At 44.2% G+C, this 23,351-nt stretch overlaps 1 protein-coding gene across 2 annotated transcripts in view; it reads left to right on the top strand.

Moving 5' to 3' along the window:
- MAP1A (microtubule associated protein 1A) overlaps positions 1-23,351 on the top strand; it is a 128,098-nt gene that overhangs the window by 10,200 nt on the left and 94,547 nt on the right. For both annotated transcript variants that reach the window (XM_034783822.1, XM_034783823.1), the window contains exon 2: positions 9,976-10,077. In XM_034783822.1, coding sequence (XP_034639713.1) covers positions 9,976-10,077 — 102 coding nt within the window. The remainder of the gene's footprint in view (positions 1-9,975; positions 10,078-23,351) is intronic.

Genomic DNA, 23,351 nt, shown 5'->3' with positions numbered 1-23,351 from the left:
CCCCGGCTCCTTACCCCGTCCCTCACCGCCCCCTGGATTCCTCCCCCCCATCCCCCTGGCTCCTTACCCCATCCCCTCACTGCCCCCTGGATTCCTCCCCCCCATCCCCTCACCGCCCCCTGGATTCCATCCCCCCGGCTCCACCCCTCACCTTCCCCTGTATTCCTTTTCCCCCTTCCCCAGCTTCTTACCCCGCCCGGTGCCTCACCGCAGCCCTGGATTCCTTCTCCCCCATCCGCCCCCCACGGCTTCTTACCCTGCCCCTCAGGCTAGCCCTGGATTCCTTCTCCCCTCATCCCCCGGCTTCATACTCTGCTCCTCACCGCAGTCCTGAACCCCCTATGTCCGTCCCCCCTCTTGTTATCCTGCCCCTCACTGCAGGCCTAGACCCCCTACCCCCCCCCCAGCTTCTGTCTCAGCCCGAGGCTCTTCCCATCCCCTCCCTGCCCCATCCTGGGGCATGCTGAGGGCTGGTTCCTCAAGCAGGGTTTTTACCCTTTGCCCCTGCCCCTATTTCAGGGCAGCCCAGGTGGCTGAGGAAGTCGGGAGGTTTCCTTCTCCCCAGCAGTTGTGGGGTGTAGGGAGCAGTACAAATCCATCAGTGTCAGGTTATGTATACTGGCAAAAATGCTGTTGTTATGATGTTTGTGTTCATTGATCTGGGGCTTGTGGAACAAGCTGGGGGTCATGGGTGTGTGGAGTGGGGACATGTAAAGGACCTCAACTTAAGGCAGGGGTGGGCAAACGTTTTGGCCCGAGGGCCAGATCGGGAAATAGAAATTGTATGGAGGGCCATGAATGCTCGCAAAATTGGCGTTGGGGTGCGGGAGGGGGTGCAGGCTCAGGGGTGGAGCTGGGGATGAGAGCTTTGGGGTGCAGGAGGGTGCCCCGGGCTGGGATCGAGGGGTTTGGAGAGCGGCAGGGATCAGGGCTGGAGCAGGGAGTTGGGACGTGGGGAGAGGCTCAGAGGTGCAGGCTCCGAGCAGCGCTTACCTCAAGCAGCTCCTGGAAGCAGTGGCATGTCCCTTCTCCGGCTCCTATGCAGAGGTGCAGCCAGGCGGCTCTGTATGCTACTCCATCCTCAGGCACCACCCCTGCAGCTCCCATTGGAGCACATAGAAGCCGGAGCGGGTCCGTTCCGTGGTTTCTGGGAGCTGCGTGGTGCTGCCCCCGACTCTGTGCCCCAGTTGGAGCGCCATAGCGGGGCCAAGCAGTGTGGTGCGGCCCCCAACCCAGCGCCCCAGCTGGAGCGGGACCAAGCCGTGTGGTGCGGCCCCCGACCCAGCCGGAGCGGGACCAAGCTCCGTGGTGTGGCCCCAGACCCTGCACCCCGGCCAGAGCACTGGAACGGGGCTGGGCTGCGTGGTTTGCCGTACTTTGCCCACCCCTGCTCTAAGGAGTCTTGGAATTAGTTGGACCTGGGGCTATCCGCAGACAGCCCAGGCTCCCTGACACTATTTACTAATAAACTTATCTGTGTCTGTAAACAGGATCTAGGGTAAAGAGCTCTGTGAGCCTGACACACATCCCCCTCTATGTGGTATTCACTGACCGCCAAGCACAGGTTAGTAACTTGGGGTGAGAGGTGCCAGGTGAGTGCTTTGGTAGGGTTACCTAGGGGAAGGAGAAGCTCCACTCACTCATCCTTACATAAGAGACTTCAGCTCCTTAATCAGATAAAGCTTCTTATGGTCTTTACCGTATAACGACATGAAACTCTTAGGCCTGGAGGGGAATGTGTACAGGGAACATATCCCACATAAAACAGTAGCAGTGCCAGCCAGAAGCAAGTGCCAAATGCAACCTCTCTGCTTTTGTGCATGAAAGCAACTGGATTGATTACATTCCTCCTTAAATTTGTTAGTCTCTAAGGTGCCACAAGTACTCCTCTTCCCCTTGGCCTTGTGTGTCTGGCACACAGTCCCCGATCTGATCAGCAGCATGGGGCAATGATTAGACTGAAGATACATTAGGGCTTTTCAACCCCTCCTTCCTGAAGAAAGGAACATCTTATTGACAATGGCAAAGTCTTTATGGGACACAAGGTGGAAGGTGAGGTAATATCTTTTATTGGACCAACTTCTGTTGGTGAAAGCGACAAGCTTTTGAGCTACACAGAGCTCTTCTTCAGGTCTGGAAAAGGCACTCAGAGGTGGAACAGACTGTTTAGCATAAGTAGTTAACACATACCTAAGGGACTATTCAAGGTGAAGTGGCCCATTAACACCCCTGTAGTTATAGGACAAAAACGGAGGTTAGTGGGTTACAGATTTCTATGTAAAAGAATAAATGGACACAAATCGGACATCAGGAATGGTAACAGACAAAAGCCAGTAGGAAAACACTTCAATCTTCCTGGACATTCCATAACAATGTGATATATGCCATCATGTGCCAGCAATGCCCCTCTGCCATGTACATTGGCCAAACCGGACAGTCTCTACGCAAAAGAATTAATGGACACAAATCTGACATCAGGAATCATAATACTCAAAAACCAGTGGGAGAACACTTTAACCTGTCTGGTCATTCAGTGACAGACCTGCGGGTGACTATATTACAACAGAAAAACTTTAAAAACAGACTCCAACGAGAGACTGATGAGCTAGAATTGATATGCAAACTAGACACAATCAACAAAGGATTGAATAAGGACTGGGAATGGCTGAGCCATTACAAACATTGAATCTATCTCCCCTTGTAAGTATTCTCACACTTCTTATCAACCTGTCTGTACTGGGCTAGCTTGATTATCACTTCAAAAGTTTTTTTTCTCTTACTTAATTGGCCTCTCAGAGTTGGTAAGACAACTCCCACCTGTTCATGCTCTCTGTATGTGTGTATATATATCTCCTCAGTATATGTTCCATTCTATATGCATCCGAAGAAGTGGGCTGTAGTCCACGAAAGCTTATGCTCTAATAAATTTGTTAGTCTCTAAGGTGCCACAAGTACTCCTGTTCTTTTAACAGATTTAAAAGTTGCCATACTTGAACAAAAAAACTTCAGAAACAGACTTCAAAGAGAAACTTCAGAACTAAAATTCATTTGCAAATTTAACATAATTAATTTGGGTTTGAATAGGGACTGGGAGTGGCTGGCTCACTACAAAAGAAGCTTTGCCTCTCCTGGAATTGACACCTCCTCATCAATTATGGGGAGTGGACTACATCCACTCTGATCGAATTGGCCCTGTCAACACTGGTTCTCCACTTGTGAGGTAACTCCCTTCTCTTCATGTGTCAGTATATAATGCCTGCATTTGTAATTTTCACTCCATGCATCTGAAGAAGTGGTTTTTTACCCACGAAAGCTTGTGCCCAAATAAATCTGTTAGTCTTTAAGGGCCACCAGATTCCTTGTTGTTTTTGGGTTACAGATTGTTGTAATGGCCATAAATCCAGTGTCTTAAGACCATGATTTTTAGTGTTTGACAAAGTTATGAATTTAAGCTCCCACGTTTGCCTTGTGAAGGTATATTGCAGGTGTTCGGTGGGTTTTGCATCTGTTGCTCCTACGGACATATCTCCACTGCTAGAATGATCAATGATCCCCACAACACATGTTTCATGATCCATGGGTCTTATACATATCTGTCACAACATGTGGTGTGCCTCATCCGGTGCTTTAAATGCCCCCAATAAAAACTATGTGGGTGAAATCAGATAGTTGCTACATACTCGAATGAACTCACACAGAAAAATGATAAAAGACAAAAACACCTTATCACTGTCCTGTGGTGGAACATTATTCACAAAGTGTTCACTCTATATCTGACCTTTCAGTCGTCATCCTCAAATGAAACCTGCACATTTTCAAAAGATGAGTCTGTGAGCTTAAATTCATAACTTTGCTAGATGGAATATGTGTTTACTTTTGCTAAACAATCTGTTCCACCTCATATTTAGCTGTGACACTCTGTGTATGTCTCTACTGCAATGTAAGACCAGGGTTAGTGGGACTCGAGTCAGCTAACCCATATTAGGGAACCCTGGGTTTGAGCATCTACACTGTATTTTTAACCCTAGGTTAAGAATTTTCTGACCCATGCTTGAACCTAGGGCTCTGGTGTCCACACAGCAGTATGCAGACCCAAGTCAAAGTAACCATATCCCAGAGTCCCTAGTACCCTCCCACCACCCCTGCCTGAAATGTGGCCTCTCTAGCCCTAGGAACATGGTACAGTGGGAAAACTTTATGGCCCACCCTGCACATTACCAGGAAGCAGCTCGCTTTGCAAAAGGCTTGATTGGTTCACTCTCCATTGCAAACCCAAGGGGCTTCTCTGATAGCATACTTGCAGATGTGTGATCAGAACAGAATGGGTTAATGCTGACGTGACCTGCTGCCTTTGGAGGGGAGGGAGGTGGAAGGGGGAGAGGGGCTTCCATTTTCAATAGACTGGATTGCAGATTGTTGTGACAGAGAGCTTCTGGCAAACAGAGGCTAGGGACGCTATCCCTGCCCATCCTGGCTAATAGCCATTGATGGATCTATCCTCCATGAACTTACCTAGTTCTTTTTTGAACCTTGTTATAGTTTTGGCCTTCACAACATCCTCTGGCAAGGAGTTCCTCAGGCTGACTGTGCGTTGTATGAAAAAATACTTCCTTTTGTTTGTTTTAAACCTGCTGCCTATTAATTTCATGTGATGACCCCTAGTTCTTGTGTTATGAGAAGAAGTAAATAATACTTCCTTATTTACTTTCTTCACACCAGTCCTGATTTTACAGACCTCCATCATATCTCCCCTTAGTTGTCTCTTTTCCAAGCTGAAAAGTCCCAAACTTATTAATCTCTCCTCATATGGAAGCTGTTCCATACTCCTAATCATTTTTGTTGCCCTTTTCTGAACCTTTTCCAATTCCAATATATCTTTTTTGAGATGGGGTGACCACATCTGCACACAATATTCAAGATGTGGGCGTACCATGGATTTATATAGAGGCAATATGATATTTTTCTGTCTTATTATCTATCCCTTTCTGAATCATTCCCAACATTCTGTTCGCTTTTTTGACTGCCGCTGCACATTGAGTGGATGTTTTCAGAGAGCTATCCACAGTGACTCCAAGATCTCTCTCTTGAGTGGTAACAGCTAATTTAGACCTCATCATTTTATATGTATAGTTGGGAGTATGTTTTCCAATGTGCATTACTTTGCATTTATTAACATTGAATTTCATCTGCCATTTTGTTGCCCAGTCACCCAGGTTTGTGAGGTCCCTTTGTAATTCTTCACAGTCTGCTTTGGACTTAACTATTTTGAGTAGTTTTGTATCATCTGCAAGTTTTGCCACCTCACTGTTTACCCCTTTTTCCAGATCATTTATGAATATGTTGAATAGGACTGGGCCCAGTACAGACCTCTGGGGGACACCACTATTTACCTCTCTCCATTCTGAAAACTGACCATTTATTCCTACCCTTTGTTTCCTATCTTTTAACCTATTATCAATCCAAGAGAGGACCTTCCCTCTTATCCCATGACAGTTTACTTTGCTTAAGAGCCTTTGGTGAGGGACCTTATCAAAGACTTTCTGAAAATCTAAGTACACTATATCCACTGGATCCCCCTTGTCCACATGCGTGTTGACCCCCTCAAAGAATTCTAGTAGATTGGTGAGGTATGATTTCCCTTTACAAAAACCATGTTGACTCTTCTCCAACAAATTATGTTCATCTATATGTCTCATAATTCTGTTTTTTTCTATAGTTTCAACCAGTTTGTCCAGTACTGAAGACCGGCTTACTGGCCTGTAACTGCCGGGATCACCTCTGGAGCCCTTTTTAAAAATTGGCGTCACATTAGCTATCCTCCAGTCATTTGGTACAGAAACTGATTTAAATGATAGGTTACAAACCACAGTTAGTAGTTCTGCAATTTCACACTTGAGTTCCTTCAGAACCCTTGGGTAGGATCTAATGAGAAATAGTCAATTGAAAGAGAGTCCCATTCATTTACATCATGTAATGGCAAACAGCTAAAAAGTGACAATTTTTTAAAGTGCTTATATACAAATGCTAGAAGTCTAAATAATAAGATGGGTGAACTAGAATGCCTCCTATTAAATGAGGATATTGACATAATAGGCATCACAGAAACTTGGTGGAGTGAGGATAATCAATGGAACACAGTAATATCAGGTACAAAATATATCGGAAGGACAGAACATGTTGTGCTAGTGGGGGCGTGTCACTATATGTGAAAGAAAGCATAGAATCAAATGAAGTAAAAATCTTAAATGAACCAAACTGTACCATAGAATCTCTATGAATAGTAATAGAGCACGGGCAGTCAACAAAAGTTCATGTCCCGTGACCTGTCCATGACTTTTACTATATACCCCTAACTAAAACTTGGGCGGGGGCTGCAGGTGCTTGGGGGAGGAGGAGCTGTGGTGCTTGGCCCAGGACCCCTGCTGGTGCTGGGGAGGAGGGATGGGCTGCAGGACGCAGCCCTGGACCTCTGCTGGGGAGTGGGGGTTGGTGGGGCTGCCAGGGGCTTCCTACCCGGCTCCATGTGTCCCTGCAGCTCGTAGGCAGTGAAGGAGCCAGGGGACACCATGTGCTGCTCCCGGTCCCGCCATAAATGCTGGTTGCGCAGCTCCCATTGTCTGGGAACCACAGCCAATGGGAGCTGCGGGGGTGGGGCCTGTGGGCACGGGCAGCGCGTGGAGCCCCCTGGTGCCTGGCCCCTTCTCTGCCTAGGAGCTGCAGGGCCATGCCACTGGGAGCTGGGGAGCTCCCCATCCCAAGGTAAGCACCCCCAGCACCTGCCAACCCCCTGCCTCTAGTTCTGAGCCCTCTCCCACAACCCCGAACTGCTGCTGCTGGCCAGGGGCTGTCTGGCTCGGGCAGCCCCTGAGCCAGCACCGGCTGCAGAGGTAACGGAAAGTTACGGAATCCGAGACTTTCTGTGACAGCCTTGCAGCCTTACCCATAGCTTGAGGGTCACATAGATGTGATATCACACATTGAGAAAGGTGATACAGCTTGTCGGGTCAGAGTGTACAGGGTGCCTTGTGATAGTGAATCAGTCTGCTGAACAGAGGAGTGTTTATCAGGAATTGCATTTTATCAGTTAGGAGACACTGAGTAAAACATCTCTTAATTGGCAACAGAATGTTGTTGTCCGCTGAAAGCCCTTTGTACAGTTTTTGTTTGTTTGACACAGTAAGGAGTTTAGAATGCAGATCCAAACCAGATTGACTTTGGACTTCTCAGCAGCACCAAGACTGAAAGCTAGGTTGGTGCAAAGTGTTAGTTTACTGTACAGTGTGATTGGGATGTAGGATGTTCTTTGAGGGTAGAATAATTAATAAATCTTTATTCTTATTTTGTTATTTTATTATGGGTATGCCTAAACTGAGGTGTTGTCATACAGAGAGGAAGACTTTGAGGACTTGCCTCATGAACACCACCAAAGTCTTGCCCTGTGTGACTTCGAAGGTGTGCAGAGTCACTTATAGAATGTGACTACTAATCTCGTATGCTTTTCCCTTAGTGTGGTCCAGGAGAACACACAAATTAGACTAGAATTAAGCACAAACATATTGTTCTTGATACTAAGCATTATCCTGCTTCAGTGGCAGCATGGAGACTTGAACAGTGGCTGTTTTGACATGCTATGAAGCAGAGTCTGATCAGAAGGTCACGTTTCTATTATAATTTGATTCGTCCAGTTTGAAGAATATCTCAAGGGAGAGAAGCTGGTATTAAAAGGAAATGTCAAATTTTATAAGCTAATTAACCAAGCAGGAAGTCAGACAGTTTGCAAGGGCATGAGGAATGGGATATGAGAAATTGTATCGCAAATCACATGGAACTGTACCCATGCTGTACATGCTACAGCAGCATCCTTAGAGAATATGACCAGTTAGGAAACCTCAGGATGGTACATTGCACACACTTGCATAAGGAGAAGGGGGCCCGGAATCTGGTAAAGCAATGGTCTGGGCCTTCTGCAATGGACTGAACATTTGAGGTGGTGGTCATTGGTAAGATGAGGGATGATTTTAAAAACTAAACTGAATGACTTCCAAACTGCACAGAGGAAAAACTTGAGAATTAGCTGAAATACTGAATGAGAAGCCCCCTCTCCCCTCAGGTTTTAAAAGAGGATCTCTCTTCTTTGCATTGTGGAGAAAGTAACAACCAGTGCTCCAGAACAGCCCTTCTGGTTGCTGCAGCCAGGACATGATGTGTCCTGCAGAGTGCCACCTCACCCCCCTTCTGTCCCCTCCAGGTTGGATTGCTATTCAGCTCCATCTCATCAACACTGCAGAGGTATTAAAGAGCCCTTGTGTTGGGCACATGTATTAAATCACGGCTTGCTTTTCCAGGCCATTTTTATAAAAAGGGGAACAGATCTTCCCTCAGTCTGTTCCCTTCCTGAATTGCAGATCTCTTATTTCTTGGCCTGTGTTTGTTATTTGGGGGTGGGGACATAAAGGCGCAGGAACAATTGATATCCTGTGGTGCTGCTAAAATTGATGATGGGTTTTTATGATATTCTGAGAGCATCCTGAGCACCATTAGTTTGTCATACGTTCTGCAGTGCGGTCTGTCAGTTGATTGCTGCACCAGTCCTTTGCAGTGTGTGCTGTGACAGAGACAAGTTAAGAAAAAATTTGTCCACAGTTATTCTAAACAATCGATGCCTTTGAAATTATATGTGTGTCATTTGTGTGTGTGGTGGGGCAAATTATTAACCCCATTTTGGTGATGTGCTGAGGGCTGGGGCTGAACTTTGTAATTGCATCTTGTATTCTGGAAGCAGCTCTGATATTTGAGTTTGCATCCTCAGTGGCCACTATGTTACATTCAGTTGATGGTTGTCTCCTGAATCAAGGTATAGTGCTGGAGAACAAGAACTGATTGCTGCAGTCAACTGGATTGGTACCTCTGCTCCTCCAGGGATTGGCAATCGACTCCTTTTAGGGTGGAGAGAGGTGTGGAGCTAAAACGTTTTTTTTCTTGCTTTTTTGACCCCTCTGTCTTTAATGCACCATCACACAAGAGTGGAATTCTCTCCCTGAGAATGGTGGCAAAGATGTAGGAAGGATACACGTAATGAGTACTGATAAAGTTTAGAACCTTAGTTTAGTTATTACATATTTGATTTGTATAACACCCTGCCACTGGCTTTAAGCTGCTGCTGGCTTGCTGGAGGCAGCAGCAAATGAGAGGTGAGGAGTTATCATATGTACCAACAATTTGATTATCATGACACCCTAGCGTGGCAAGGTGCCATCTGGGAGTGGCTGCTCCTTGTTGGAACATGAAGATGAATTACCTGTAGCACTGTATGGTGCAACCCAGAAGCTTAACTCTTCCTCACCAAGATCTGAAGGTGACACCATCTGGTCTGGGAAGAGAGTCTACTCGCTGCTGGGAGATGAAGGGGATTATTTTGCAAAGATTACATAGATTAAAGAGCAAACTCAAAAGATCTGAAGGTGATCCATGGCTTTGGAAGAGTGATTTTGTAAAGGAAGTTGAGGGGGGTGATCTGTACTGTGACTCAGAGGGGTACACATGTTATAAGAACTGTCACACCAGGACAGATCAATACTCAAAATAGTCCAGTATCCCATCTCTGCCAACAGCCAATGCTGAACACTTCAGAAGATGTAAAACTCCCACAGTGCATTTGCCTGATTATGCAATGGTGTATTTGGTTTAGTCACTGTTTGTGGAACCTCACTAAAATGAAAACTCATTTACTACCTTGTCCTGCCCCATAACCTAGGGGCAGATTTGTAAAGGAACAAATGGGAATTGGCTGCCTAACCATCCCTTGTCTTTTAAAATGTTCACCATGGGTCATAAATATGGGCTTCTGAAATAGCATAGATAGGCATTAGTTTCATATAATCACCTGGCTGACTTTTATTGACACCTCCATCGTATCCATTCCTGGTTTTGGAATTAATGGAAAAAGGACTTAATTCTACTTTTCTTGTTGGACAGGAATTCGCTCATGGAACATTCATCTTCCCTCTTGTGACCTGAATCAGCAACTGAGACTCTTTGTAAGTCAGCATCTTGCTCAGTTTTCTTCAGAGTTCAAAGGTCAGTTTCCTTTTATCTATATTCATTTTTTTTGCCTTTTTGTTGGAGTTTGAAGTTGGTGAATAGAGGATGGAAATGAAATTGGTAACGATTTTATCACTTAGAAAACAACCATGTTCTTCCTGTGAGTTGCTTCTTCAGGTTTGAGTAGACATTAACATGAACACTGAAGGTGGAAACAATAGACATAAATATATATCAGTGCAAAGGAATTTAATCTAAAACTGCTGGTCTAATTGTTGGTGAGGGTGGAGGGCTTGTAGAGGGACTAGAGACGTGCAAATAGGCTTTTAAACAGAGTGCCCAGATAAATAATTTAAGGCATTGTTGTTTGTTCCTTCTTACAGCTCAATACAATGTTATTTTTTAAAAACTGCTTATTCTCAGATCTCTTTATAGAGCAGGGGTGGGCAAACTTTTTGGCCCAATGGCCACATTGGGGTTACAAAACAGTATGGAGGGCTGGGTAGGGAAAGCTGTGCCTCCCCAAACAGCCTGTCCCTCGCCCTCTATCCACCCCCTCCCACTTCCCGCCTCCTGACTGCCCCCTCAGAACCTCTGGCCCATCCACCTCCCCCCGCGCCGTCCCCTGACCGCCCCCTCCTGGGACCCCACCCCCATCCAACGCCCCCCCCAGCCCTTTCAGAATGTGGCCCTGTGAACATGGGCGGAGGACTCAGGAGGCGCAAGGGCAGCCTTGCAGCTGGAGAGAAGCGGTGGTTTCTGCATTAAAGCGCTGCTTCTCTCCGGCTGGCTGCGCAGCCGCCTGGTGCTCCTCCTGAGTCCTTCAGCTGCGTTCGCAGCGCTCCTGCCGCCCGCACCTCCTGCCTGATCCCCTGAGGCTGGGGGTGAGCCTCCCTCCCTGCTCTCCCCTGCCCCGGGGTGCGCTGGTGCTGAGCTGCCCGGCGGCTCAGTGAGGTGAGGCTGCAGGGGAGGGGGAACAGCAGGGGAGGGGCCGGGAGCTAGCCTCCCCAGCTGGGAGCTCAGGCCGGGCAGGACGGTCCTGCAGGCCGGATGTGGCCTGCGGGCGGTACTTTGCCCACCTCTATTATAGAGGCAATTAATAGTTAGAAACTCTAAATTCCCCACTCATGGGAGTGTTGCCAGAAGTAATCACCTTGTTGGTGGGAGTGGGGGCCTGAGGAAGACTAATCAAATGTTTGTTTACCTAAATAGTAATTGGCATTTCTTTCCTAAAAGGAAAGATGATGAGTAGGTACTTGATATTAAATACCATTGACATCTTTGAAACAGTGCCTTATCACCATGCATGTAGAACTGGCCTCTGTTCCCAGGCTAATTGTCACACTGTTAAATTCCTCAAAATTTATATACATATTAAATATAGGTCATATCAGACATATGGGCACAGACTGTCACTGTGAGCTATGCCTGCAAGATGTTTTTATATCAACATATTACACCTTGTCAGATTCCTCTTTGTAGGTGTTTGTGTGTAATTGAAGGAAGGTGCTGTTTTCCTAATGGTCAGGATATTTAACTGGAAAGCAGAGACCTAGGTTCTATTTCTGGATCTGCCATTGACTTACTATGTGAGCCTGTGACTCAGTTTCTTTACCTATAAAATGAGGATAGTAAGAATGATTCATTTTTGTAAAGCAGTGGGATATCTGTGGAGTTAAAGCTCTGAGTATTACTATGTACACACTTGATTAATTTCTCTCCCGAAGTGTGGTGCCAAGAGCTGGACACAGTACTCCAGTTGAGTGAGGCTTTGTCGGTACCGAGTAGAGTGGAGGAATTACTTCTCATGTCTTGCTTACACCACTCCTGCTAATAGATCCCAGAATGATGTTCGCTTTTTTAGTAACGGTGTTACATTATTGACTCATATTTAGTTTGTGATCTACTATAACCCCAAGGTCTTTTTCTGCAGTACTTCTTCCTAGGCAGTCTTTTCCCATTTTGTATGTGTGCAATTGATTGTTTCTTCCTAAGTGTAGTCCTTTGCATTTTCCTTTTATTGAATTTCATCCTATGTATTTCAGACCATTTCTCCAGTTTGTCAAGATCATTTTGAATTCTAATCATGGGGAGGGATAGCTCAGTGGTATGAGCATTGGCCTGCTAAACCCAGGGTTGTGAGTTCAATCCTTGAGGGGGCCACTTAGGGATCTGGGGCAAAAATCAATACTTGGTCATGCTAGTGAAGGCAGGGGGCTGGGCTTGATGACCTTTCAGGGTCCCTTCCAGTTCTATGAGATAGGTATATCTCCATATATTATCCTTGAGGGGGCCATTTAGGGATCTGGGGCAAAAATCTGTCTGGGGATTATTGGTCATGCTTTGAGCAGGGGGTTGGACTAGATGGCCTCCTGAGGTCCCTTCCAACCCTGATATTCTATGATTTTAAAGTGCTTGAAACCCCTCCCAGCTTGGTATTGTCCACAAACTTTATAAGTGTATTCTCTATGCCATTATCCAAATAATTTATGAAGATAGTGAATAGAATCAGACCCGATACAGAACCTTGTGGGACCCCACTCAATATGCCCTTCCATCTTGACTAGATAAAGATTTGACCACAATGATCTATGTGTTTGTCACCTCCAGATTAGATTTCTGTGACTTACTGAAGGTAGATGCAATACCAAGGCTTCATCTTGTGTAGATTATAGCAGCCCAGTTTAATGAGATGAGCCTCCTTGAGTACATTATCATTATCATTACCTCTGTAGAGGCTCTGGTTCCCACTTCACTTACTAGTTCAAGGCCCTGGTCCTAATCTACAAAGCCATCAAATGGTAAAGACCCAGCTACTCTATTAAATTCCTTTATTATTATTTGTATTGCTGTAGTACTATGAGGTGCCAAGTAGGATTGGGGCTCAGCTGTACTGAGCGCATACAAACATATAGGAAAACCTAGTCCAGCAATCAGATTTCCATTCATGACCTGCAAAAACAGTCGTTCCTCTGGAATAATGTAGTGTATGCAGCAAGTGATAAAGCATTCTCTAAACACATTTTTAAAAAAAATCAATCTGTATATGTCCCAAGCAAAGCTTCCCAAAGCCAGGGAATGGAGAAGATCCGGAGATTCCATGGAGTCTGCTATGGACCTCTCCACGGAGACCTGATTTACCTGGAAAGTGCTTAGGCACTACAATGATGAGCACTATAGAAAATCCTAAAATAGATTCCTGTATCCTGTTTGCACTTATGCCACTGAAACTCTCATTCTTGAATGAGTAATTGTGTTCCTCCATATTTCAAATTTGTCCACCTGTAAAATATCTGGTCTCTTATTATAAACTAATGGATTAACTACTTGAGATCCTCTGAAGGGAACTAAAGATTTTATTTGTTTTGTATTATTGCTTAGAGACCCCCCCACCTCATTTGATAGGCACTGCACAGACAGAGTGTAAGACACTCCCTTCCCCAATCTTAGTTTAGGACAAGATGTAACAGGTTGGTAAAACAAACGAGGGCTGGGGAAGGATGGGGTATCAGTAATACACATTCTTTTGCATAGACTAAGTATGCACACTTCACTGGTATAACAAGCAGATCAGTAGCAGGAATCTTGTCTCTCTACCTGCATATAAATATGAAGTGTTATGTTTGAATTATGCTGTTACTTTGACAGATGCTTGAGGTTTAAACCAAGCATCCGAGAACAAAGGCCTGTCTCCTTAAGAGACTGACTTGTGGTTATGGGTGGGATTTATTATTTTTAAATGTAATATTGGAAACTGAAATCCCACTTCTGTGAATAGAATAGTAATTATCTCCAGGAGCCTACACTGCCATGCCAGTCCACAGCCCTAAAATAGGATCTAGACTAAAGTTACTGAGAGACCCCCCTCTGGCTTCTTCCTATGTATGTGCACGATCTGTTCCTATAATAGCAAGGTATTAGTAGCATTGGGCTGCTGGAGGAGCTTACATGATGATTCCCTGTCCGCTCATCATGATGGGAGAGATGCTGCTAGAGATAATTTAATATTCACAAATTCTCACTCAAGATGCTTGAGTCTTTCTGGTAAAATTGTGGGGAGGATGTGATGGGCTGAGGCTAGCCAGAGTATTGCCTCCATTTTTAGGGCCACTGTTTCCATTTCCTAAGTGCCTCTGCCACAGTGCCTCAGTTGAGCCGTGGTCATGGTACCACCTTAAGAGCAGTGTGCTCTGTTTCTCCCAGTGAATCCAACTTCCCCTTCAGCCACCCGCTACACACTCCAGCATGGTTTCACTGTTTACTCTGCATGTCCTCTGAGTCCCTTTTCCCTTCCTCTGTCTGAAACGCATATAAGGCTGTTGCTGGAGTGAGCAAGATGCATTATGACACCGAATTCAGACCACTCAGAAGTTGAATCTCTCATCATTTGTGGTGGGTAAAGTTTCCTTGTTTCAGTACCATCAATCCCTTTGCTGCCAGTAATGCAGTCTAGTTCTCTGTCCTGTCAGAGATGAATGGTGGATCTGTTGATGCAGGGTATAGTGGAATGTAATGTGAACATATGATGTGGAGTACTATTCTGGTGCTGCAGCTCAAGACCTTGTATAAATGGTTAAACTTTCCCATATGTACTGATGTATCTATACCAGTGTAACCCTCATGTGGATCCTTCTATTCCAATGTTCAGAGGGCCTTTTTTTGGTTTAGAAAATGTTGCTTTGGAAGGTGTTTAATGTAAACCAAAAAAGGTCAATGTTATACCAGAATTAGAGTGTCTACCCAAAGGGTTATACCGGAATAACAATATCTGTTTAAATCCACATTTTGGCATATACCAGCACAACTTTGCAAATCCACTTAAGTCCAGCAGCACCATCTGTTACTCCAGATTGACTCTCCCATGAGCCAGGGGAGTAAGTGTGGCTCCTGCATGCCTGGGGAATGGTGACTATGTAACTGTGTTGACAAGTCTCTCACTTTGCAGGTTTACTTATTGTCTGGGAGCCTGTGCAGGCATTTTGTGTAGCTTCAAACAGAAAGTCTGTGCCTTTGACCATGCAACAGCTTCAGAGGCCCCCGGGGCACTCCCAGCCTGCAAGAAGAGGGGGAATGGATGGATAGTGTGATTGGTTTTTTGAGTGGAGGGAAGGGGAGGGCTGTAACTCCAGCAAAGCTGTAGCAGTCTCACTACCTCATCCTCTCTTGCAGACAAGAATTAGCTCATTAAACTGTTGTAAATTCTGCTCCTGATCCCAAACAATCTGAGAATTAACAACAATAGGGTCTAACTCCCTGCTCAGCCTCTCTGCTTTTCCTTGCAACCTCTTTCCCATCCTCTGTCTCAGACTATGTAGATTGAGCTCCTCAGGGCAGCAACTTGCTCTTCATAGTGAGTGCATAAATAATACAAAGAACAAACAATGGATTTGAGACTTCCAAGCTGCAGCACATTGAGCTCTCTTTCTGCCTCAGCTTTGTTGCCGTGCTGCTGGCATTGGGATAGATGTGCTATGAGAGCCAGACAAGGCCAGCTGAGTCCCTGCCCACACCTGCCTGGACATTCTTACATAGGGTGACCAGACAGCAAATGTGAAAAATTGGGACGGGGTGGAGGGTAATAGGAGCCTATGTGAGAAAAAGACTCAAAAATCGGGACTGTCCCTATAAAATCGGGACATCTGGTCACCCTAATTCTTACATGAGATCTCAGACCTGCTGCGGCACTTTGCCTTTCTCAGGCAGAAAGGGCGTGTTTTGCTGCCATCTATTGGCTGAGGTTGGGGTGCAGGCAGTACTGCTTTGTGTGATATGTCCAAAGTGTCTGTTTAATTTTTTAGCTGTCAGAGGACTCACCAAGAGTTTATAGCAGGGGTTCTCAAACTGGAGGTCGGGACCCCTCAGGGGGTTGTGACGTCATTACATGGGGGGTCGCGAGCTGTCAACTTCCACCGCAAACCCCGCTTGCCTCCAACATTTATAATGGTGTTAAATATATTAAAAAGGGTGTTTAATTTATTGGGGGGGGGTCACACTCAGAGGCTTATGATGTGAAAGGGGACGCCAGTAAAAACGTTTGAGACCCACTGGTTTATAGAATCTCAGGCTATGTCTACACTACAGTTTATGCCTGCATATCTTATGTTGCTCAGGGGTGTGAGAACCCCCCCCCCAGCGACATAAGTTACACAGACATAAGCGCCAGTGTGGATAGTGCTATGTAGGCGGGAGAGCTTCAGCCAACATAGCTACTGTCGTGCACAGGGGCTGAAGTAGTTAAGTCAACATGAGAGTTCTCTCCTGTCAGCTTAGAGTGGCTACATTAGAGAGCTTAATGTGGGGAGGTGGTAGAGACCCCAGAGCATGACTGATTCCATTCAGTGATGAGGGCATCCCTTGAAATAAATAGAATTAGTTGGGACATAGAATAACTACTTCAGGAACCAGGGCACCTGTGTAATGTTCTTATTGCTGCAACTGAGTAAGAAACCCCTGAGAGGTTAGCTGAGTGGGGAGCCATCCATAGAGTGAATCCCAATTGAGAAGTTTGATCTGAGAGGTAACAAATACAGTCTGTCAGAGGTGAAAGTTAATAATAAATTTAGTTCCTTATAAGAATTACCCCAAGTGTGAAAATAGATTACAAACAGGTGCCCTTGAGCTGTTATTCTTATGCAGATTATTACTATTGTTTATATTTATTTATACTGTGTCCCTAGTTAAGACCAGGACCTAACTGTGCAGGATGCAGTGCAAACACAGAGGAGACAGCTGCTGCCCCAACAAGTATATAGTCTAATCAGAGACAAGTTGGAACAAGTGAGTGACAAAAGAGAGGAGGGAAATGGGGACAGGAGGCATTACATAGAGCTATCGATGGTCCTGAGGGTACCATATCTTTTACAGTAAATAAAATTGGCTCTCCCTGACTGACGAACATCTGAACTGTCACTAGCTAGCTGATTGTTTGTCAGCATCATAGGAGACCTGGCTCTTGGGGAGAAATTGGAGGAGATTCATTAGGAACTGGGGAAACTTCTGGACTGGGGGGTGCCTATACAGGAAGGATGGGCTCCACCTAAACCAAAGTGGAACCAGACTGCTGGCATTAAACATTAAAAAGGTTCTAGAGCAGTTTTTAAACTAGGAGATGGGGGAAAGCCGACTGCTGCAGAGGAGCATGTGGATCGGACAGAGACTTCTCTTAGGGGAGAGTCTAATCATAGAGAATCTCCAGGTTATAGTCAGGAGCAGAGGATGGAAGAGGATAAAGTAGGGGCCAGATCAGATGATAAACATTCACATAAAAAAGAATCTGACACATCAGAAAAGGGCAGACAAATAAACAGTGACAAGTTTTTAAAGTGCTTGTACACAAATGCTAGAAGTCTAAATAATAAGATGGAGACGTAGTGCCTCGTGATAAAGGAGGATATTGATATAATAGGCATCACAGAAACCTGGTGGACTGAGAGCAATCAATGGGACACAATCATTCCGGGGTACAAAATTTATCGGAAGGACAGAACAGGTCGTGCGGGGGGGAGGGGGGGGGGAAGTGGCACTATATGTGAAAGAAAATGTAGAATCAAATGAAGTAAAAATCTTAAGCAAATCCGCATGTTCCATAGAATCACTATGGATAGAAATTTCATGCTCTAATAAGAATATAACATTAGGGATCTATTATCGACCACCTGACCAGGACGGTGATAGTGATGATGAAATGCTAAGGGAAATTAGAGAGGCTATCAAAATTAAGAACTCAATAACAGTAGGGGATTTCAATTATCCCCATATTGACTGGGAACATTTCACTACAGGATGAAATGCAGAGATAAAATTTCTCGCTACTTTAAATGACTGTTTCATGGAGCAGCTGGTATGGGAACCCACAAGGGGAGAGGCAACTCTAGATTTAGTCCTGAGTGGAGCGCAGGAGCTGGTCCAAGAGGTAACTATAGCAGGACCGCTTGGACATAGTGACCGTAATACAATAGCATTCAACATTCCTGTGGGGGGAACAACATCTCAACAGCCCAGCACTGTGGCATTTAATTTCAAAAGGGGGAACGATGCAAAAATGAGGGGTTAGTTAAACAGAAGTTAAAAAATACAGTGACTAAAGTGAAATCCCTGCAAGCTGCATGGGCGCTTTTTAAAGACACCATAATAGAGGCCCAACTTCAATGTATACCCAAATTAAGAAACACAGTAAAAGAACTAAAAAAGAGCCACTGTGGCTTAACAACCATGTAAAAGAAGCAGTGAGAGATAAAAAGACTTCCTTTAAAAAGTGGAAGTCAAATCCTAGTCAGGCAAATAGAAAGGAGCATAAACACTGCCAAATTAAGTGCAAGAATGTAATAAGAAAAGCCAAAGAGGAGTTTGAAGAATGGCTAGCCAAAAACTCCAAAGGTAATAACAAAATATTTTTTAAGTACATCAGAAGCAGGAAGCCTGCTAAACAACCAGTGGGGCCCCTTGATGATCGAGATACAAAAGGAGCGCTTAAAGACGATAAAGTTATTGTGGAGAAACTAAATGGATTCTTTGCTTCAGTCTTCACGGCTGAGGATGTTAGGGAGATTCCCAAACCTGAGCTGGCTTTTGTAGGTGACAAATCTGAGGAACTGTCATGGATTGAAGTGTCACGAGAGGAGGTTTTGGAATTAATTGATAAACTTAACATTAACAAGTCACCGGGACCAGATGGCATTCACCCAAGAGTTCTGAAAGAACTCAAATGTGAAGTTGCAGAACTGTTAACTAAGGTTTGTTACCTGTCCTTTAAATCAGCTTGTGTACCCAATGACTGGAAGTTAGCTAATATAACGCCAATATTTAAAAAGGGCTCTAGAGGTGATCCCGGCAATTACAGACCGGTAAGTCTAACATCTGTACCAGGCAAATTAGTTGAAACAATAGTTAAGAATAAAATTGTCCGACACATAGAAAAACATAAACTGTTAAGCAATAGTCAGCATGGTTTCTGTAAAGGGAAATCATGTCTTACTAATCTATTAGAATTCTTTGAAGGGGTCAACAAACATGTGGACAAGGGGGATCCAGTGGACATAGTGTACTTAGATTTCCAGAAAGCCTTTGACAAGGTCCCTCACCAAAGGCTCTTATGTAAATTAAGCTGCCATGGGATAAAAGAGAAGGTCCTTTCATGGATTGAGAACTGGTTAAAAGATAGGGAACAAAGGGTAGGAATTAATGGTAAATTCTCAGAATGGAGAGGGGTAACTAGTGGTGTTCCCCAAAGGTCAGTCCTCGGACCGATCCTATTCAACTTATTCATAAATTATCTGGAGAAAGGGGTAAACAGTGAGGTGGCAAAGTTTGCAGATGATACTAAACTGCTAAAGATAGTTAAGACCAAAGCAGACTGTGAAGAACTTCAAAAAGATCTCACAAAACTAAGTGATTGGGCAACAAAATGGCAAATGAAATCTAATGTGGATAAATGTAAAGTAATGCACATTGGAAAAAATAACCCCAACTATACATACAATTTGATGGGGGCTAATTTAGCTACAACAAGTCAGGAAAAAGATCTTGGAGTCATTGTGGATAGTTCTCTGAAAATGTCCACGCAGTGTGCAGAGGCGGTCAAAAAAGCAAACAGGATGTTAGGAATCATTAAAAAGGGGATAGAGAATCAGACTGAGAATATATTATTGCCCTTATATAAATCAATGGTACGCCCTCATCTCGAATACTGCGTACAGATGTGGTCTCCTCATCTCAAAAAAGATATACTGGGACTAGAAAAGGTTCAGAAAAGGGCAACTAAAATGATTAAGGGTTTGGAACGGGTCCCATATGACGAGAGATTAAAGAGGCTAGGACTTTTCAGTTTGGAAAAGAGGAGACTAAGGGGGGATATGATAGAGGTATATAAAATCATGAGTGATGTGGAGAAAGTGGATAAGGAAAAGTTATTTACTTATTCCCATAATACAAGAACTAGGGGTCATCAAATGAAATTAATAGGCAGCAGGTTTAAAACAAATAAAAGGAAGTTCTTCTTCACGCAGCACACAGTCAACTTGTGGAACTCCTTACCTGAGGAGGTTGTGAAGGCTAGGACTATAACAGCATTTAAAAGAGAACTGGATAAATTCCTGGTGGTTAAGTCCATTAATGGCTATTAGCCAGGACGGGTAAGGAATGGTGTCCCTAGCCTCTGTCTGTCAGAGGGTGGAGATGGATGGCAGGAGAAAGATCACTTGATCATTGCCTGTTAGGTTCACTCCCTTTGGGGCACCTGGCATTGGCCACTGTCGGTAGACAGGATGCTGGGCTAGATGGACCTTTGGTCTGACCTGGTACGGCCTTTCTTATGTTCTTATGAGATAGGGTAGTGGCCTTATGGATTATGGGGGGACAGTCCATGCATAAGGCACAGTGCAAAAAAACAAGCACAGAAAAGGCTGTAGGAGAAGCAGACCAAAGGTAATAAAAGGAGGCTTTGGTAGCAGGGAGCACAACATAAGAAATTGGAGAGAACAGGGTGTAGAGGGCAGAGTTGTGAAGGGTCTTGAAGGTGAGGACAAGAAGTGTGTGTTTGATGTGATGAAACTAAGAACTAGTGAAGCATTTGAAAGAGGGAGAGATGGTGATGATATGATGAGAGCACTCAGCAAGAAAGTGGATGTATTTTGATGAACTGAAGAGCGTATGTACTGTTTGCCTTAGGGAGGCCACAGGGAAGGAGGTGCAGTGGCTTGTGGACAATATACAAGAATTTGGTGAAAGCCTATTATAAAATAGGATTAAAAATCCTGCATTGTGATTGGCTAACCCAGTAAGGTGTGGTATTCATTGCAAGAACAGTTTGGAGTGATGTAATCGACCAGGCCTTGTCACATCGGCTATCACTCCACATTTTTAGCAGGGCTTTAATGGAATGCTGTTTGTCTATTTTTGCTAGGAACTGATGGATAGAAAAGTGTGTGCTGAGTCATGATCCTGTTCTGGAAAAGGAAAAAACAAGTTTTCTGATTGAGGTTCAGATTCAACAGTCAAATCTGCTCAGAGAAAAGAACTTTTTTTTCCTTAGAATGAACAGAAATGTGTGCTTTTATCAGCCTCAGCCACTTTCCAAACTGCCAAAAGAATATTTGTATCTACTTGTTCCCACCACAGAAAGGGGATTTGAAATTGCTTAACAGGGCTATCTAAATTAACTCTTACTAATTATCTCCCCACAAAAAATTATACCTTTCATGACCAATCATCAGATCAGTTTTAAAAATAAATTATTTTATGAATTATTTTCAATTATGTGATTAGGGATCAGTTATTTAAACAAACTATTTTCATGTGTTTTAAATGAAAAATTGCAAGATCAGCTTGAAGGAGTGACTAATTGATATGTTTTATGAAAGTTTCTCAAGACAAATGGATTATCATTAAATTTTTCAGACTACTTTTTCAAATGTAGCTGTGTGCCTAGGAGTGTCTTTTTCTCCCCTTGCCTGTTTCTCTTTAGAAATTAATACTTCATTAAGACATAGCAGGGCATGTATGTTGCCTAAGGGTATTGCTACACAGCAAAGAAAAACCTGTGGCTGGCCCTTGCCAGCCAACTCGGGTTTGGGCTGTGAGGCTGTTTCATTGCTGTGTAGATTCCAGGCTCGGCTAGAGCAGGGGTGGCCAACCTGTGGCTCCGGAGCCACATGCGGCTCTTCAGAAGTTAATATGTGGCTCCTTGTATAGGCACTAACACTGGGGCTGGAGCTACAGGCGCCAACTTTCTAATGTGCTGGAGGGTGCTCACTGCTCAACAGGTTTGATTCATAATATAATTGGGAAATGGCTCTGTAAATAAGCAAGTTTTAAATGGAGTTGGATTCCGACTCAGACATCAGAGTTGGTTCTATGGCTGCAGGTGCTCTGCTGAACACATTCTGTCCCCAGTCTTCCTGAGTTCAAATTGTGGCTCTGTCAGCAGAAGGGTTTCAGTTGAGCAAAGCTATTATAGCAAGGTACAATGATGGGCAATCTTTCAGCCAAATATGGTCTGCTTATGGATTTGAAAATGAGGATTTGGAATTGTATTGGGAATCAACATAAAGTGAGTAACAATGGAGTATTGTAATATAATGTAGTTATTTCATTCCACTGTGTAGCCAGGTGAAGCTTTTGGATAGCCTTCTGAATCAACCTTATGGACAGAATGTGTGTGTTGCATCAGTTCAGCTCTGAGGTGTGCAGTCATCACAGAAGATGGGACTAGAAAACATTAAATCATTTTATTGTCTACCTTTTAGATTGCAGTTAGGTTTTGATTAGTGCTGCCAGTTAATCGCAGTTAATTCACGTGATTAACTCAAAAAAATTAATTACATTGTTAAACAATAATAGACTATCAATGGAAATTTATTATAAATATTTTGGATATTTTTCTACATTTTCAAATATATTGATTTTAATTACACAAGAATGCAAAGGGTACAGTGCTCACTTTATATTATTTTTTATTACAAATATTTGCACTGTAAAAATGAAAGAAAAAGTATTTTTCAATTCACCTCATACAAGTACCGTAGTGCAATCTCTTTATCGTCAAAGTGTCACTTACAAATGTAGAATTTTGTTTGTTTGTTTCATAACTGCATTAAAAAACAAAACAGTGTAAAACTTTAGAGCCTACAAATCTACTCAGTCCTACTCAGGGCCGGCGCTTCCACTAGGCAACCCTAGGCGGTCGCCTAGGGCAGCAGGATTTGGGGGGCAACATTTTGCTGCCCTCGGTGGAAATTCGGCAGCGGGGGGTCCTTCCGCTCCGGGTCTTCGGCCGAAATTCAGCAGCCGGTTCTTCACTCGCTCCGGGACACGCCGCCAAATGCTCAGAGGAGATGCGCTGCCGCCTAGGGCTGCAAAAACTCTGGCGCCGCTCCTGGTCCTACTTCTTGTTCAGCTAATCTCTAAGACAAACAAGTTTGTTTACATATACGGGAGATAATGCTGCCCGCTTCTTATTTATCAAGCAGAACCCATCATCAGCATGGAAGCATGTCTTCTGGAATGGTGGCCGAAGCATGAAGGGTCATACGAATGTTTAGCATATCTGGCACGTAAATACCTTGCAACGCCCAGCTACAAAAGTGCCATGTGAACTCCTGTTCTCACTTTCAGGTGACATAAATAAGAAGCGGGCATCATTATCTCCTGTAAATGTAAGCAAACTTGTTTGTCTTAGCGATTGGCTAAACAAATAGTACTTTTTCAGAGCTTCCCTTGTTCCTTATAAAAATGTATTTAGAGATGGCAGGGGAGCTATAGAAGTATGTAACTTAAGGCATGTTTTTACATTCCTATCATCTTATAAGGATTTT

Source organism: Trachemys scripta, chromosome 10 (assembly GCF_013100865.1).
Source record: "Trachemys scripta elegans isolate TJP31775 chromosome 10, CAS_Tse_1.0, whole genome shotgun sequence".
In the NCBI taxonomy this organism is placed as follows: domain Eukaryota; kingdom Metazoa; phylum Chordata; order Testudines; family Emydidae; genus Trachemys; species Trachemys scripta.
Note: the sequence above shows the minus strand (reverse complement) of the source record. Positions and strands in the feature narration are given on the sequence as shown.